Raw genomic sequence first — 18,716 nt, 5'->3', positions numbered from 1 at the left:
CCATATTTCACCCTTTCAAACCCCGCAATGGTGGGAGTCTTATACGTTGAACCATCCCTTTTGATTCAGGCCAATTGATGTTACACTCCTAGTCATGGCATCCCATGAAAATCCAGAATAACTATATATTTCATGCATTCTTGTTAAGACGAAAGCCTCTGTCTTTTGTCATGATTATATGGGAGGTAGATTCTCACCACGCAGAGAAAGGTCGATGTAGATGAAAAAATTCAATGCTTGTACACCCAAATTTTAGAACAGACAAACCGAACACTTTCCCATCATATCAGTCAGCTAAGGAGAGGGTGCGTGGTTGGGGATCATTGCATACTGTATATTGTATATGATTTGAGGGAGAAATGAATAAAAACCACACAACAGGGTTTAGGAGCCAAGGAGTTCCCCAAGGTCGTGAAAAAGGACACTCTAATAACTTGCCATTTTGGTTTTGGCTTCATGGAAAAATAAAAGAAAATTAAAAATGCCTCACTACTGATCTAATAGCGAATAAGGAGACCCTACAAAAAATAACCTATTAAATCCAATCCTTGTCCGAAGAGAAAAGGGCAAACTAAAAATCGATTTTAGTATTTCTTTTGAATCTTTTGATGGCATAGTTGACATGTATGTAGATTTTCGGTAAAATCTTTGAAAGTTAGCATGAAGGATTTGGGTTAGAGACCCATTGTCAGCTCAATTTCAGTTAAAATTTTCTATCTTATTTTCAGGATCTCACTTAAAAAAAAATAGTCGAAAGATATTATTTATATTCTTTGACTATGTATAAATATCTAAATCTATACAATATATAGCGATATGAGATTAAATATATAGTAGTATGGGTCCTCACATACTCTTCCTATTTAAGCTTTAGTATTATCATTAGACACCAGACAAGGGTTACATCTAGTCAAATCCAATCATAAGTACTACAATCAACCTATGATCGGTCTAAAAAAACTCATACTGCAGTGTCTTCTAGACCACATGGGCTATGTTCTGGGTCCCTTTTGATACAATTTAAAATAATTCTGGACATCATCTAAAAAGACTAGCCAAAAAATATTATTTGAATTTCATGATCTTTTATAAGTACTTCAGATTTACTCAATACATAGCTGATGTGGAATTAAATACATGCACACATAGATTCTTACATCTGTTTCTCAAAAAAACATTACATGGACAAAAAAACAACACATTGATTCCACTAGAGAATTGTTGGTCATATATCCTAGAAAACACATTCTAAGAATCACTCAAGTGCAACTGTTGTGCTAGCCAAGAAGTCTCCGCATTGTGTTTTCCTTTCTGAAAAGAGAAATGCATACTCAGATTTAAATAGGCAACACCGCACAAGTATGCTATGTTTGATTACTGTAGATCTGCTAAAAGAATGCCATACACGCGTGCGGTATTATACGTAATGTTTATGCAGGTTGTCTTCTAACGGCTGGCATTACATGGATCCCGAATGGGACCCACCGCATCTCCTGCCTTATAGATTGGGCCCCACCTTTCCAACTCAATGGTTCCCCTTCCACTCCAGAACACGACGGGGAGAGGGAGAGGGGGAGAGAGAGAGAGAGAGAGTCGAAGCAATGGAGCCCCCTCGTGTGGACGGGAGGTGTGGCCATTGGAAGTTCATGATCCCCTATCCACTACGAATCTTCACCGGTGCTTTCGGCATTCTATCTCTCATCTCTCCTCTCTTTCTTCTCCCCTTCACTCTTCTTGTTCTTCCTTTCATGAGATCCTTGGTCCTTTCAGGGTTTTGAACAAATGCCGAGTGTTTCTGACCTAGGGTTTCGATTTTTGCTTCACTTGTTTTTTTGAGTTCCAGAGGAAATTAACTGGTTCTTGTTCCAGTGGGGGTTTTCATCAATTCTTAGAGGGTTTGAGCTTGTGGGGTTTTGATTCATCGTTAGTTTCTTCTATTTCTTGATTCGTATTATCATTAATATTTTCTGTTTTAGTTTCAAAAACTGAAACTAAGGGAAGTGACAGAAGGGCGGTAACTTAACCGAGTAGATGATGAAGAAAGAGAGGATCTTGGTGCAGTGCCAATGGACATAACGGTAGGTTGGACCATGTTCGGTGTTTATTTTTTTAAAATTTTCACAGTGCTACTGAAAATATGGTGCAGCGTTGCTTCCTTTAACCAAATATGAATGAAAATTCTAATCAAAAGGAGGGCAAAGGGTGAAGGTAGTAGGGACCATGGTGGCTTAGATGCATGGGGGGGACTCTGACGGAACTGATGATGAGAGGATCTGGGGTGTGGTGGTGGAAAGAGATGATGGGAAGGAAGTAAGGAATAGTATATTGTAAGAAGATATATAAGATGTGTGAAAATTTCATTTGTTTATATATTGTTTATTTTAGCATTATCTAATGACAAATTCTCCAACTCAGGGGACTCTGTTGGAATACCTCAGGTGAAAATGTATTCTGTTCTAATATTTTATAGTTAGAAAATCCAAAGATAATGTTTTTGATGCCAGTGAACTAGTTTTAATATCACTACTGCATTTGCGATAATGTTCTGGATAATATTTTTGAAGTTTTATTCCTATTCACTCACTGTCACCTAAAATCGCAAAATCGATTTTGGTTTTTGCTCTTCTTCACTTATTATTCTTGTTTGTGTAGGAACAGTTTTTGCATATATTATGTTCTTTAAATGCATTGGTAGTGCGAACTATGTTTGTATCTGGAAGCACTGTTTTTTCTTTCTTACACCTGAATCTCTTAATCTTATCTCCGTGAAACTGAGGAGAATTTGCTACTTTGAACATTTTTTCAATGAAATCCCTAGTTGGATTTATAGAGATAATGAAAAGGCATACGAACAATTAAAATCATAGTAAGATACTTTGAACCGTGCCTGACTAATATATTTGTAGAATCCCCCACACAAACACACACACACAAAAAAAAAAACTCATGTCAGAGATTTCTATCGACCTTCAATTGTAACTGTAAGTTTATTGCTGGAAGACCAATCTCTTTCCATCAAAGGAGCAGCTATGCAGAAGCCTGGCCTTTTAGGCTGAGGTAGCAGTGCACTTTCAGTGCCTAACATGAGCACTACCTCTGCCATTGTCGGTCTATCTTCACTCCCTTCTTGCACACACAAGAGAGCCACTTGGATACACCGTAATACTTTAGACTCTGGATATGCACATCCCACTGCTTCATCAAGTATTTCCAAGCATCTACCTTCTGTCCATAGTCCCCATGCCTGTGATAACCCATGTATGTTTAGAATGAACAACTAGAAGTTATATTTAGAATGATGACATTATTGCATTCGAGTACTCACATGTCCTAAAAGGTTTAAACGAGCTTTTGCTTGATTGATCATTCTGTTCTTCTTACCACTTAAGATTTCTAACACTAGAACACCAAAGCTGAAGACATCTGATTTCACTGAAAAGATACCATCCATTGCATACTCCGGTGACATATATCCACTGCATGTCATTAACAAAATTAGTTTATGCATCTAGGATATTGCACTCAGGTTTATACTTTATGAATTGATACACTTATGTACTTACTATGTCCCAACAACTCTGATTGTATTCTCTTCAATTTGGTCAACCTTAAAAATTCTTGCAGTGCCGAAGTCTGAGATTTTTGGGTTCAGCTCCTCATCAAGAAGAATATTACTGGTCTTCAGATCTCTGTGAATAATTTTCAACCTAGAGTCTCGGTGAAGGTAAAGAAGTCCTCGAGCAATTCCTAAGATGATGTCGAGGCGCTTTTGCCAATTCAAAAGTGCACTTCTTGTCCTATCTGGTCCAAAGTTACACTTCTTATTAGTTTGACAAATGTAGTCTGAAATTCAACTTAGCTACTTGTTCTTTACCTTTTCCCCTTTGAGATAAGTCCACTACATATTTCAAATAAACATAATTTATCATTTAGAAATATTATACTCTTTAAATCCTTGATTAACCTTATAATCATAAGTTGAACTTATATTTAGCACCAGGAAGAATGCCTTATATGCTAATCGTTATACTAGATGAAATAAAATAATTTTGCACCTTAGTTTATTAGCAATGATGTGAGGTTGAGATTCTGCCCATTTCATTTCAATAGGAGATCTAATACGTGGTGGTGAGATTAAGCGTAAAGTAAGTGCCAAGTTAGACGAGTCAGATTATCTACAGCCACCATCACCACCACCTCTTTTGATCTTTTAAAATAACCAACTTGATTAACTAAAATGCATTCTGTGATAATTTCAGTCCCTACAAATTCATGCCATATACCCTTTTTTTTTGAATGATAAAAATCTATATAGTGTCTGAAAAGTTAGATAGATATTCTTCATGGTGGTCTAAGCTTAATTAGCAATTATTATGTTTGAAATAATTTAACCTGATATGGAAGAAAAATATATCCATCTTAATTGTTAATCATTGCCTCATAATCCAGTCTTAGTTTTCTAAAATCCTGCATAGTTTACCTACTTAGAAGAGCTAAGCAGAAGTCTGAGAATGCATGATGATCAACTAAATCAAATATAGTCACTAAGCTTGCTAGATGTCCATCAGACATTGCATTGTATATAGAGCATAAAGTAGTCAAATGGTGCAAGGATAAAGACCAAACCGAATATGAAACAGTCCAAACTTGTATTTTGCAAGTACTCATACACCAGCAATCGTTCCTCTCCTTCAATGCAGCAGCCGAGAAGGCGAACAAGATTTCTGTGCTGAAGTTTGGCTATCAGCACCACCTCATTTGTGAATTCGTGTATGCCCTGCACAGAATCTTTGGACAACCTCTTGACAGCAATATTTTCTCCATCTTCCAACTGACCCTGCTAATTGCTATATTTAGGTGAGTTCCACAATGCTCTTTTTTCAAAGAGTTTATATCTTGCATAACTGTAGGATCAAATAGTAGTATGCCGTATAATCAAAAAAATTACCTTGTAAACGGGGCCAAATCCACCCTCTCCAAGTTTATTATCATCAGAAAAGTTATTGGTGGCAGTTCTTATTGTATGTATATCAAATAAAGGTAACTCTGGCTCATTTCCTCTGCTTTCCTTGTAGTGGGTACTAATTGTTTTACCTAGCATGAAAGTTTAGTATAACAAAATCAATTATGTGAGATTCTTGAATTCAACTGTACTTGCATCTCCATCCCAAAAAAATAATACTTGTAAACAAAAATAATACTTGTAAAATTTCATTCAAGACAGCAATTATTTTAATTGATTTACAAGTATGTATTCACATGGGTACAAATGTGGAATTTATGGTTGACAGAGTGCTAGGTATCAAGAGCTAAAGAATCTACTAGGTAACAATCAGGGCTCAGCAAGGTCTGTTCTAGAAACCATGCTTAGATCGTTTTAACCTTGGGGGTCACTCTGCACTGGAAAGAAAGCTGAAAGTCATGCCATGGTTCAGTAGAGATTATCGAATATATTGTAATTTCTTCCTTTATTAGCCTGCAAATGTCATTTATACTAATAGATTATGGGGGCCCTGTCCTTGTCTTTCCTCATTACACACACACATGTACATGTACCTAATTAGCATATTAATGTTAAACAATATTGAGGTAATAATGTAGTCATTATCAATGTAGAACAAGCCTGCAGAACATAATAAAAACAAATGCAACAAGCCATGCAAGTTTGTTTTCAAATAATATGCCAAGGAAATATAGATGGGTAGAGTTACCAACTACCAAGGGCAACAAATGTAGATGGATAGAGTTGCAACTACCAAGGGCAACTTGTGAAGAAATATATCAGAATATCATATGTGAATACATATATTCAAGACAAAGGCATTTAATACAATTGAAAATGCTCGTCAATTGGGACATGTTAGTTATTTCTTACAACCAGACTGACTATAATATATTTTCTGTGATTTTTCTGGAGCTTATAATATTATACTACCAACTACTAATATATGCATATTTTGTATATGGGGTGAATACTGGATCATGGGACAACTATGAACATGATTTAATTAGCCGTTGGTATTGTTTTTGTTAAGGAGTTGTTGGTCATTTGATCGATGGCTTTGTGAGCTTCTGGCTCTCTCATTTCCATTCTTGTTTAGAGCCTCCACATTCTCAAGTCTGTTTTCTCTGTTGTTAATAGCAGTACGAGCTTCTCTCTTGATTGTTCTACTTTGGATTTTTTTTATCTTTCCCTTATCTTTTTTGAGAATAAGATAGTTATTTGCCACTACTCAGGTTTGAATACGAGACCTCTCACTTGGAGAGATGGATGCCAGCTAGCTCAGTTACCAGCTGTTAGTGTTGAATAACCACTGTATTATTCTCTATCTTGGGCATGGTGTGAAATGAGGGGCTTTATTTTCTCCACCAGAACCATATTCATTGGGGAGGCATTGGGTTGTGCTGTGGTGATGCAGTTTTTGGGGCATTGGATTCACATGGTTCGGTCCAGGTCATGATTTCTTTTATGTGTCTTTTCTAGTACGTCATACCATATGTATCCTTGTATAATATTGCTTTCCTTTTTTGCTTAAAACAATTTTGAAAGTTTTCTAATAGATTTCTTTTTGGTTTTTGAGAATATATATTGTATTGATTTTTTATTTACATAAAATTCTTCTTAGAGTTACTTCTAAACTGTTATCTGAATATAGGTGACGCCTAAAGATCTTGCATCTTCCATCCGTAATGGCCATAGAGCTTTGGCAGCTCTAGAAAGCGATATGCACACGACTTGTCTTAGACAAGCTTTTGGATACCAAAAACATGTTAGAGGATACCCAACGACCATTCGCAGCTACAGCTTTCTCCCCTTGAGACACAATAAACACAAAAGCTAAACCAAAAAAAATATCTACAGAATGTAAATGTAGATGGAGAATCATGGGAGAAATTAGTCCTTATTTAACTAAAATTGAGCCAAGTCAGACTCAACATTAAGGTGTTAAATGGATGGAGGAAGAGAACAAGAGAATTAGCATCTTTCCACCATATTGGTCTTTATTGCATCATTTTTCATCCCTAGGGATCATTTACTAATCAATATGTTCACTGATTGTTATTTCTTGGCCACAACTTTTTCTAGAAGGGAAATGCTCAACTGAACCTTTTTGTAGAACATTAAAAAACACTTCCATTGCAAATATTAGTGGTGGCAATCCTTAACCTATCTAACTTGATTCAATCTGTTGTAGGTTGGCTTGGATTACTTGTTTAATAAAACGGTTAAGCATGGGTCTGGATTTTTGACCTGTTTAATAAATAAGTCGGGTTTGAATAGACAGATTTTTGATCTATTTTGTATCCGACCAGACCCGTAATTGGGCTGATCCGGCCCGATTGCCACCTCTAATTACAATGAGCTTGACATTTGCTCATATGTTTTGGTTCTGAAGAGAATTTTCATTCCTTGTCTAGCTTTTCTTAGACATCAATTCCAAGAAGGATTGTGATGTATCAAGGCATCCACAAACTAGCTCTATAGAAATAAACTAGAGAATAAAGATAGGAGTGAAATGCTTGTAATTTGACCAAAATTCTTTGACATAGATGAAGTGGTCGTTTGTGCCTTAAGTTATCTAAAGAATGCTATTTGGTGCACAGGACCAATACGTTGCACTTCTAATGGACTCATGAGAGATGTCAACTTAATTATTCTATGTATTGCACAACCTGAATGAAATCATAGTACTTGTTAGCTTGAGCATTGAATACTATTGTATGTTGCTAGTAGGCATAAAATTATTTGATGGATTCTTAGTGCCAAATGTTGATGAAATCTGTTCTGAGAAATGTTAAAGAAATCAATGCTAATACTAGAAGTACAATTCATCATTTTATATAATAGCTGGTATAAGTGATAGATCATGTCTGTTTGTGTAGGTAAAGGGGTAAGTACCTTGCTTTCTTTTTCTGTTCTTCCTCCACAGGAGTTGAAGCAAGCACACAAACAGAAGAAACGCTACCAATGAAGAAATGATTATGGCTATCACAGGCTTCTTTTTACCATAATTACCGCTTATATGATCTGCACAACAATATTTTGGAATTAGGACTTTGACTTGGGTACATTTTTTATGATATGGAATATCAGTTATATGTTTTGTTCTACGCTAACCTATCATATAAATGTGTTTTGTGACATGTATGTTAGAACTGGTATATAATTATATTTCTGCATGAGAAAATGTTCCTAGATTCAGCATGTGCGGACAATTACAAACTTAACAGAACTATATCACCAAGTCAGGTTCACTTAGAACCATATAAAGCAACAAAGAAATGTACGGCAATATTAATTGTAGAAAAATATGTTCTCTCAAAAAATGTAGAAAAGTATCTCTTGGTGTTCCCTTCAGTGAGAAAGGGATGTGATTCGGCAAAAGGATTAGTTATTAACTATTAATTTATTGTTTATTTCAATGATTTTAAGATAAATCCTCCTCATTAGACATTATGTTAGCAAAATTACTTTCTTTTACCTTACAAATATTGGATGTTTGTTTGGAAAAAGAGGGAGGCTACCATAAATTTTAATTGAAAAGAGTGCGTTCATAATACTGGCGTGTTAAAACCAATTGTAGAAAGTCCTAGCATTGCATAAGAATAAGATGAGTAATAGGGAGGACATGGACCTTACTGCCAATCACAGGAAAAGTTTAATATCACGGAGTTGTCATTGCACTTATATAACTTAGATATTATTTTGATTAATTGGTAACGTACAACATATTTATCTAAAGCAAATAAACTTCATCATGACCTCGTCAGCAAAAGGGAGGAAATTTTACCATGAAAGACTGCAATACTCAAGCAAAATGGAGGAACTTCTCAACATGACTCTGGTTTGGGACTCCATCTATTTTGAACAGAGAAAAGCCACATTGTTATTCTAATCGTTTCCCACCTAAGCTTATGTAGGTACTACAATTGGAACCTGGACCATCAGTTCTCTGATAAGCACGCTAAGCTAAATGGGGCTAAAAAAGGAGAAAAGTTGCGAAAAGAAAATTGATGTTAAGAGGTCTGCGATACTCTCTCTAGTCATCCGATGCAACCCAACAGCCAAATCCAGGTCCTTCAGGAGTTGCAATTGTGGTCTATATATTTACTGGTTTAAATTCCCCTCTCAGGAAATAATCGTTACCTAATTCAGAAGATGCAAGCCGAAGGTATAGATCCTTCCCTCCTTCAGTGAACACTCTGATATCTACCAGATCTCCGGTCCACGTGATACATCCACTCCATTCATTGATGGCATAGGCACTGCAAGAGCAGTTCTTCAGGCACCAGTCTTTGCACTCTTCCAGACTTACGTTGCTGTGCACGGTGGCATTTGATGTATCTGGCAACTTCACTTGCTGCAGCCCGAAGAAACCATCACCTGACGAACAATTTAGAGCTGTTCTGCGCACACAACCATCAGCATTGTCTCTCACTCTCCAATTTTGAGGAGACTTGGGACTGAATCCCTTCAAACAATCGCAGTCGGGTGAGTAGTTTGTGCTGCATATGCCATTAGCTCCACAGTTAGCATGCTCGTCGCACGGGTCTTTTGGATGCCACCAGAAAGGGTCCCATCCAAGGTTTGGTTTAGACCGTACGAAACGCTGAACCACTCCAGTCTCGTTCAACACAAGACGAGATAGAATAGAATTGTCCAGTATTTCGAAGCTGTAGGTGGCCTCAGACTTATTGGAAGTTAGATGAAACCTGAACAGATTAGTTATTTTCATCTCTGGAATGCCATTGAATCCACGTCCGTTCCAGGGTCCAGTGCGATATATTAGGTCAGATCCTCTCCATAAGAAAAGCTCTGGTGCTGCATTGCTATTTATCTTGTAGGAGTAGTCCCCTGGTGAAGGGTCGGAGGAGCTCTTCCATGATGTGAGATACGTGTCAAGATTGGTTCTGAAGTCTCGTACAAGCTTCATACCTGGCAGAAGTGTGTCAGTTGGATGATCGAAGCTCTGCCACAATAAAGTCTTCGAAGTTCCTTCAAGCAGGACGAGATTTCCCGAGTCCAGGAGCTGTACAACGGGATTGATTGCATTTGATGTGCCTGCGGACCAAAAAATATATCCGGTGCTATTTACAATTTCCAGAGTTCCATCACCTGTGAGATTGAGAACCCCCGTGGAGCCACTGAGGGGAGAGATTCTATTGGCAACCCACACAACTATTTTATCTGGAGTGTAATATATCCCCAAGTACCGATTCTTCGAGTCACCAGGGCTGAAGAAGCCCAGTTCGAAGGTCCCACCTGACGAGACTAAGGTTTGTCCATCTCCAATGGATTTGGTCGGCGTCATTGTGTCTCCTGCAATGGACACAGTGAAGAGATTAAAGGAAAGAAATAAAAAGATAAATTTAACCATGTGATTTAGAAAATGAAACCAGAACGAAAATATGGGTATTTGAGGCTTGGTAATCTACCAAAAGATGCTACATTTACTAAAACAGAGGAGTTTAATCACTTGACTGATCTTGAGGCAGTTTGCTCAAGAAACCTGATCTCTAGTTACAATTGTAGTCTCTAGGACTCCAAGACTCCAATGTTGCTAAGAAAGTCCTCAAAGAATAATCGAATGGGTCTAGTTCCTCAACATATTTGCTTTAGATTTTATGTAAAGGACTCATTTGGTTTGCGAGAAAAAAAAAAAAAGTATGTTCAACGAGAAAATAAAAAAAATATGTTTTATTTGATTGGAGTTTTCAAAGAAAAAAAATGAAAAAAATAGTATTTTTATGGAACTAAGATTCTAATGTTTTATGAAAAAGAAATATTCATAGAGGACAGGAGGAAGCAAGTTTCTCATGGGTTAAGAATTGAGTTTTTTTTTTCTTCCTAAAGGTATTCTTAAGCCATCAAAACTCATGGGTAGTGTCTCTTTTTTTATTAAGAGTATAATAAATATTTTATATAATTTTTTTAGAAAAGTAGATACTCAACTAAACATAAGCCACTATGGAATGTGTTACTTTTTTATGATTAACTAAATATGCTAAAACTACTTTCTCAGTCATTATATTCTTAGAAATTATTTTTTCAAAAAAAAATATTATAGTGATTTTTTTCTCTCCACAAAACGAAGGAGTCCAAATGGCCAGAGAAGCACAACTCAATTACCGTGACTGTGGAGTCCTTGAGAATAAGGAATTTCTTCACCAAGACTTGAAAATCAGGACTTCATTCAACACTAGCTAAGGAATAAGGATCCTGCAAATGATTAACATCTCTTAAATAATTACGATTGTATTTTAGATTATATTATTTTTATAACAGCTTATAATGATTTTTCTGCAATGATCCGATCGAGGAGAAGGAAAAATCTTCTTAATCTACTCAACTGGAATCTCACAAAAAAAAAAACGAGAAGAAGATAGAAGAATTGTGAAAGTAGGATTTAAATCCCCTTTTCTTTCATTGATGATCTAAAACCGAGATACACAGTCTTTATTTATAGTAGTGAGATCCGCTCTTGCTAGGGGTGCAAACGGGTCGGGTCGGGTCGGATCTTAAGTGACCACAATTCGACCTAGTTTCTTGTTCGGATTCTAATTTTGGACCTAGACCTGACCCGATTAAAGATCGGGTCCATAGCTACAATTTTTGACCCAACGGATCATTCGGGTCGAATCGGTCCATGTATAACATGGACCCAATTCAAAAAATTCGAATCCAATACGGTTCCGGTCCGGGTCAGGTCCGGATCGCATGAAAGAATGATGATCTCATTTTGTGATATGGACCGTTGGATCTTAGTCCGCACAAATCTCCAAGAACTCTGAACTCTTATGTTTTTTTTTGGCTAAAAAAGTCCTTTGCTGGTAGCCCTCGAAGCACTCTAAATTTCTTTCGTGCGAAAGAAACACCCTCAACCCCTCGGTCCCCTCTCGTGAGATCGGCGACGCCTCTCCCTTTCTTGGTCGACATAAAGCGCTCCCCGAGAGCGAGCGAGAAAGAGAGCATACATACGGAGTGACCTGAGAATTCCTACGACGGCGGTGAGAGATGATGTGACGGAGGGCTACTTCCCACCTCCAAACCCTCGTGGCCCCATGGCGGTGATCCGTCCCCAAGCTCCCCCGCCGCTCTACCCAAGATACTAGTAGAGCCGGGCCCTCACCTCCATCACCACCTCGCCGTTCGGAAAGACCTCCCTGCTCCTCTCCTCGGAATCTAGTTGGTCCTTCTCCTCTTCATTCTCTTTCGATTTCCTTTTTCTTGGCGAGGATTCAACCGTTCTGATTCATTCGATCCATTCTTCTTCCTTTAGATAATGTCCCGATGAAGAACGGTGGAGGACGTGATGCCGATAGCCATCGGACACGAACGGGTAATCCCCTGTTGCAGGTTCCCCTTGACGAAGGACAGAGCGGAGGACGTGAGGCCGAGCTCAAGGCGATGAATGGCCAAATGGGTAATCCAGTTCCCCTGCTGCGGCTGCAGCCTGTGAGCCTGCAGGCCCAAATGGGTAATTTGGGCTCCGGTCGGGTCGATAGGTAAACGATTCAAAATTGACCCCAAAAACAACGGATCCTGTCCGAGTCGGGTCGAGATTCAGTAAATCTAGATCCGACTCGAAAAATAGAACAAGTCCAATTTTAGGACCCAACTCAGCCCCGCAGGTCCTCCAATTCGGGTCGGGTAGGGTCGGGTCACGGGTCAACCAAACCCATTTGCAGCTTTAGCTCTTGCAGAGTTTGGATCGGATTTCTCTTTCTAGTTCTAATTGGACTCTCTTTCCTAAAAATATATATGACTAGTAGAAATAAACTTAAAAAAGCTAAATTTTTAGAAGGTAGATCTCGATTTTTACATCATCTTTGCTTATGTCGCTCTGCCTAATTTTTCTCGAATTGAGAAATATGCTCGATCAAAATCTTATCAGAAAAGAAAACTTTTGGTTTGACCAACCTATTTTAGGTTTATATGATGGAATTTGGGTTTAATAGTTAAGGGCACTACCTCTTAAAAGGATGGGCATTACGTCATAGATCTTGAAAAGTTATCCGATTTAAAATAAAAAAGATCTTAATCAGGCATCGTATGATCAATTTATGATCTTCGGAAATTTAGCTTGCGATTTGGTTTCTCGATATGGTGGATGTTGCTTCTAAATTCTGTTCAACCCTATCCGTAGCAACCAAAATGGTCTATATTGAGTGTAAGGATTCTCGTGGATCACATAAAGATAACTGTATGCAAATAATAATGCTTTCAAAATCGTTCAACAGGCTTACTCTGGGAATTTAAAAATGAATTGATGAAAGAAGGAAAGAATAAATGAAAAGGTAAGACAGGCAACTATAATTGGGCACATACATCATCGGATGCACTTTTATCTATTGCCCTTGGAAAATCGTTCTATCAACTATATGGAGCATCTAACCAAAGAAATTGATCGGTTGGCATGATGCCATACCAGTATACACTGTGCTTTCTTTACATCAAAAAAAAAAAGGGAAAAAAAACTGTGCTTTCTGTATCAAAGGAAGCAGGGGAACAGTAAGCTCTGCATACACACTAGCATTCATACCTGGCTGGCCATGAACCAGGACTGCAGCTGCCGAGATTCCAAGCACTAGAACCCATTCCACCAACGCCATTTCTCTTTTGCTTCCTGGCACCCAGAAAGTCTCATCTAGTTGTACCATTTGTCTTGTGATAAGCCAGCTGCTTTCCTACGGAACAATAAGAAGCTGCAGAACCTTTACATCGTTTTCCGATTAGCTAGGAATTTTTATACCCAAATGCCTAGAAGGTCTCTATCTTTAACAAGAAGCCGAAGTAGACCTTTTAATAACTAATAACAGTGGTAGGAATTAGAAATAGACTTTGTTTATCCAAGTCGCCAGGTACTAATTCTTATTACTAGTTTAATTCTACAATATGATTGTTGTTACATCAACTACCCCACCCCTTGAACAATAATAATAAACAAAAAGAGCGCATAGCCGTGCAGAGAGGGCAGCTTCCAACCTAGTTTCCAATCTGATATGGCATGAAAGGGATTTCTGCAATTCAAAGGAGAATCCATGCGATTTACAAACATTGGGGAACTGCCTTGGACCAGATAGCAATACTCTTAAGCATTAGAGTTATTTTTGTTCTTTGAAATCCAAGGATTCCAATATCTTGGCATATCAAGCAACTTAAAATTTGTAGCAGTGCCAATTACAAAATAGAGGAGCTTTGGTTGATTAGAACAAGGAACTATGGTAATTAGATGGAGCAGAAGTTTCTCAGCTGATTACCGCAAAACTTTGCAATAGAAAAACAACTAATTTTTTAATTTAATGTTGAACCCCTTGAGGAGATCACTGTAGCAAATGCATAAGATCAGAAAGAACCAGAAAACATAGATTTTGCAACACTGTCCAGTACAGCATTTGAACAAATATAAAATAATTTTTAGCAATTACCCTAAGGCATTTCTGCTCTAATATAGATTTTTCTTTTGTTTTTGGAGTAGATGCCTTAATATAGATTTTGTCTTGAAGTAATGCCTCGTTTACTTCTCAAATAATCCTTCATCTTCATGGTCAGGTGATGGCTTTACAACTTCAGTTGGGCCTTCAGTCTGTGCCCTGATGGTGGTATCCCCTTGTTCCATCCTTCAAAATCGAAGGAGATCAGTTGAATACGTAATCCATATAGCTATTGTAATAATTTTTTTTTTGGACGGAAATCCTTATTCTAATAATTGCAGAGCTTGGATGATGTAGAGTTGACAGCACTTAGCCACGCATGGAAAGCTTTCTATTCGGTAAACGTAGCGCTGGTTCGGGTCCTAAAGAGGGGGTACTCCTCAAGAAAAGGTGAAGAAAGAAAAGAGTTTTCTTTACATTATCTACGCTGGTAAACAGGGATCTGCCTCAAGTCATTTTTAAGACCTGTTTGGGTTCGATCCTGCACGAATTTGTGGGCTGATAGATTTGGTTGTGTCCAAACCAAATCTACCTAATCCCTCAGCCCAGATCTCACGGTATATTTAAAAATAAAAAACCTCTTGAGATTTTTCCCCCCCTTTTTCCTAACCACAACTTGTTCACATAGAGAATACTAGCTTATTCACTAATGCTTATGTTGGATGAAGCTATCTATACTGCTTTGGAATTGGGTGCCTACATTTTTTATTAGCAAGTTATCCGAAACTTCTGAAACCAACAAACTTCGTAAGAAACCTTCAAGAATGTTTCCTAAGTTCTAGTGCATGAATGCACAACTTGTTCACATAGAGAATACTAGCTTATTCACTAATGCTTATGTTGGATGAAGCTATCCATACTGCTTTGGAATTGGGTACCTACATTTTTTATTAGCAAGTTATCCGAAACTTCTGAAACCAACAAACTTCGTAAGAAACCTTCAAGAATGTTTCCTAAGTTCTAGTGCATGAATGCTGATTAGCAGAATTATCTTTTTCTATATGTGGATGACCTACAATTAGTTTGATGCATGAATAATTCTTTGTGATCTTTCTAATAATGCTTTGCATTCTCAAGAGAAGAGTTTGGTGTTGGAATACATTCACTCTTTTGTGGGAAAATTGAAGGGAAAAGCCTAATGTTATAGTCAAGCAATAGAGAAAACAAAAGAAAATAAAAAGGAAAAAGACGGGCTTTGGGTCAGCTTCCATGTGGACAGGTGCACTGCAAATGCATACTAAACTAAGCTTGATTTCCTTAAACTGAGAAAAGTATGAAAGAATATTCCAATCATATCATATTCTTCTGAAGCGTGCGTCCAACCGCAGGCTCCATGCATGGTAGCGACATCAAATATCTTGACTAGTCGTGGCATTACTCTCACGGCAAAGCATATCTATAGAAATGCCAATGGACCTATAGACTGGGTGATTTTTTGTGTGTGGCAAATCATGTGAGGAAGAGCTGTCTCGGATGTTTCGTGACTTGTAATTATGTTCTCTATAATCATCTTGAATGTCAAGTCTTAAAATTCCAAATACAGTGGCCTCTTCCATCTGTATTTTATGTTCTAGAACCTTGTAATATTGTTCCACTTATATCTTCTAGTTAGAGATACGTGCATATCTATACATGCAGTGTACATATGTAGCCAGAGTATGCAATGAATGGTGCCATTTCAGTGCAACCTGATAGTCTTCAGCTTTGTTCTTTTAGTATTGGAAATTTAAAGTTGCAACAAACTAGAATGGTCAGTCAAACAGAACTCTGCTTAAATCTTTAAATTAGGACATGTGGGTAGTCAAATGAATGCTATTAAATTTGTCTAAAACTATTTTTAATTCAATGTTTCGTGACATGTATATGAATCATTTTAGTTATAGAGACTGTGGATGGAAAGTAAATACTTGGAGCTACTTGATGAAGCAATGAGATGCTCATATGCTGTGTCTGGAGTATCATAAAGTATCTTTGTTTCTGTTGTCCGTGCAGGAAGTCAGTCTTAGACCAGCAATGGCAGATGTGGTTCTCAAGCAAGGCCGGGAAGGTGGAATGCTACTTCGGCCTCAATGACGTGGTTTCTGCGTAGCAAGTCCTTCAGTTGGAGGAGATTGACCTTTGACCAACAAAATAACAGTTACAATTGGAGGTTGCTAGAGCTATCTGCAAGTGATTTTCCTTGTCTGGAAATTCATCCAGTTCATCAACCTACAGAAATGTTGAGTAGAGGTGAACTCTCTCTTTTGTAGGATTCATGGTACAGTGGCCTTTTCTCTAGGGTTGGTAGATACTATGTAATAAGCACTCGTTTTGCAGATCAAGGTACATATATGGCAAGTTGCTTCTCATTGGTGAGTAATGGTTTAGAACGAACCTTTCCTCTGTATAGGAGTATGATTAATGAGTATCTACTAGAGACCTTATGTTAGCGCATCAATTAAGATGGTGTAAAACGAAAATAAATCCTCCATGCGTGGTATATGTAGTTCAATGAAGGAATTGCCCGGCCGCTTTGCTGCTTGTAGTCATGAAAGATGATTTCTTAAGGTAATTCTAGTGCAAAAAGGAAAACAGCAAAAGAAAAAAATTGTTTATTTGTGTTTGAATAAATCATTGGTAAAAATTGGGTGAATATAGAACAAGAAGGGCTGATTCCAGGATCGATAAATATGACCTTGTCAGAACTTTTTAGGACTCTTGGTATTTTTTATACTCATTTGAAGAGTTTCGATTGGTGTTTTGCATTTTCCAGTACATCCAGTCCTCAGGGTTGACTTTTTTGTTTCCGGCATTAGAAAGATGAAAGGTGAGATTGTGGCTTTTACTGTGGTTTGTAATCACCTCAAGAAGATCTTTAGATAAAGATTAGCTGTATTATGCAACCGAGTTAGCCCTTTTAGTTGATATGAAGGATGGATTGGATGAAGGATGGATAAAGGAGGAAGGATGGATGAGAGAGAGGATGGATGGTCTTCCATCTATCCTCCCATTTATTTGGTGAAACATGGAAGAATGAATGGGAATGATTCCCTCCCTTGTTTGATGTAGGAGAAATAAAAGAGAGTATGGGTGATATTTGGATGACATTTTTACTAAACCATCTTTCAATAAAAAAGTATTATAATTATCAATTTATAACACTTATTTATACTAAAAAAGTAGGATCTTATATAAACTTATAATCTTTATAACTTATAATTATATAAAAAATTATGTAAATATTTAGTTTAATCAATAAATTATTTTCTAACTTCATTTAAATATTTAATTAATTTTATATAAAATAGTTAACTAAAAAAATTGAATATAAATAAAAAATATAAGATAATTATAATTATTTACTTATAATTATGGAAATTATGTTCTAAAATCAAAATAAATAGTAATAAAATTTAAGAGTAGAGGATTAATAGTATAGGTTATGTGTGTGTGTATATGTATATACATGTATGTATATGTATATATGTATATGTATGTATTGCGCGCATGTGTATATATATATAATGAAAAAGTGAAGAAGTGATAGGGTTTTGTTAAAAGAAATTAATGAGGGATAATTTTGTTAATGTAGCAATCTACTCCTCACATGCTCCATCCATCCTTCCTTACCGCGAGGATGGATCTATCCTCCCTCTCATGGCCCTAACCAAACATGGGACAAAAGATTGTGTATGCTTTGTGACACGAGGCTCGGAGCCCAGGCATCAAGCATGCACGCATGGCTGCGCACTGGATGAGAGGTGTGCAACCTTGCACTGAAGATGCATCCCTACGGGCTACGGGACGAACCGTGCTGGAGCATTCTCGTTACCAGCTGCATTTTTCAGTGTTGTTAAATATTGAGAGTGCAGTACCCACGGCATCTGGTTCTTGCATCCTATTTGTATCCACTGGGCAAATCTAATGGTTAAGGGATGGCAGAAACAGGCCTTCAGGCTTGTGACTTCGGCTAATTGGACTGATTGAGGTCATTAATTGTAAGAACCCACCTTACTGAGCCTGGGCCCAGAGATTTTGCAGTGTATTAGGTATAAACACTATTAGTACCTTTGAAGAAGGGGTGATGCCAATCCTTGAGTTCGTGCCAAGTTTGTAAGCGAAAGATATTAGAATTAGTGGCCTTCATGACTACATTAATGTCATTACAAAACTCTATAAGGTACATGAAGAGTTTTTGTGATATAAAGAATAATTCTAATATTAGAATTAGTGGCCTTCATGACCACACATTAATGTCATCACAAAACTCTATAAGGTACATGAAGAATTTTTGTGATATA

At 37.3% G+C, this 18,716-nt stretch overlaps 1 protein-coding gene and 1 long non-coding RNA gene across 2 annotated transcripts; one reads left to right on the top strand and one right to left on the bottom strand.

The window, feature by feature from the left end:
• Positions 1–1,574: 1,574 nt before the first annotated feature.
• LOC149768655 (uncharacterized) lies at positions 1,575–9,402 on the top strand. Its single transcript, XR_016395573.1, has 4 exons — positions 1,575–2,078; positions 3,625–5,040; positions 6,238–9,173; positions 9,265–9,402. It is a non-coding gene; the product is annotated as an uncharacterized LOC149768655 (long non-coding RNA).
• On the bottom strand, positions 2,849–13,686 carry LOC120110662 (receptor-like serine/threonine-protein kinase SD1-8). The gene is made up of 8 exons (XM_089923520.1): positions 13,545–13,686; positions 9,149–10,321; positions 7,901–8,029; positions 4,949–5,094; positions 4,627–4,837; positions 3,564–3,801; positions 3,326–3,476; positions 2,849–3,244 (listed from the first exon to the last, which is right to left on the bottom strand). The coding sequence occupies exons 1-8, from the start codon at positions 13,660–13,662 to the stop codon at positions 2,960–2,962; spliced, it is 2,451 nt and encodes an 816-aa protein (XP_089779646.1). The 5' UTR covers positions 13,663–13,686; the 3' UTR covers positions 2,849–2,959.
• Positions 13,687–18,716: the final 5,030 nt, after the last annotated feature.

Source organism: Phoenix dactylifera, chromosome 1 (genome assembly GCF_051530095.1).
Source record: "Phoenix dactylifera cultivar Ajwa chromosome 1, Ajwa_hap1_PhDact_Kaust_v1.1, whole genome shotgun sequence".
NCBI classification, from domain to species: domain Eukaryota; kingdom Viridiplantae; phylum Streptophyta; class Magnoliopsida; order Arecales; family Arecaceae; genus Phoenix; species Phoenix dactylifera.
This window is presented reverse-complemented; position numbering and strand designations above follow the sequence as displayed.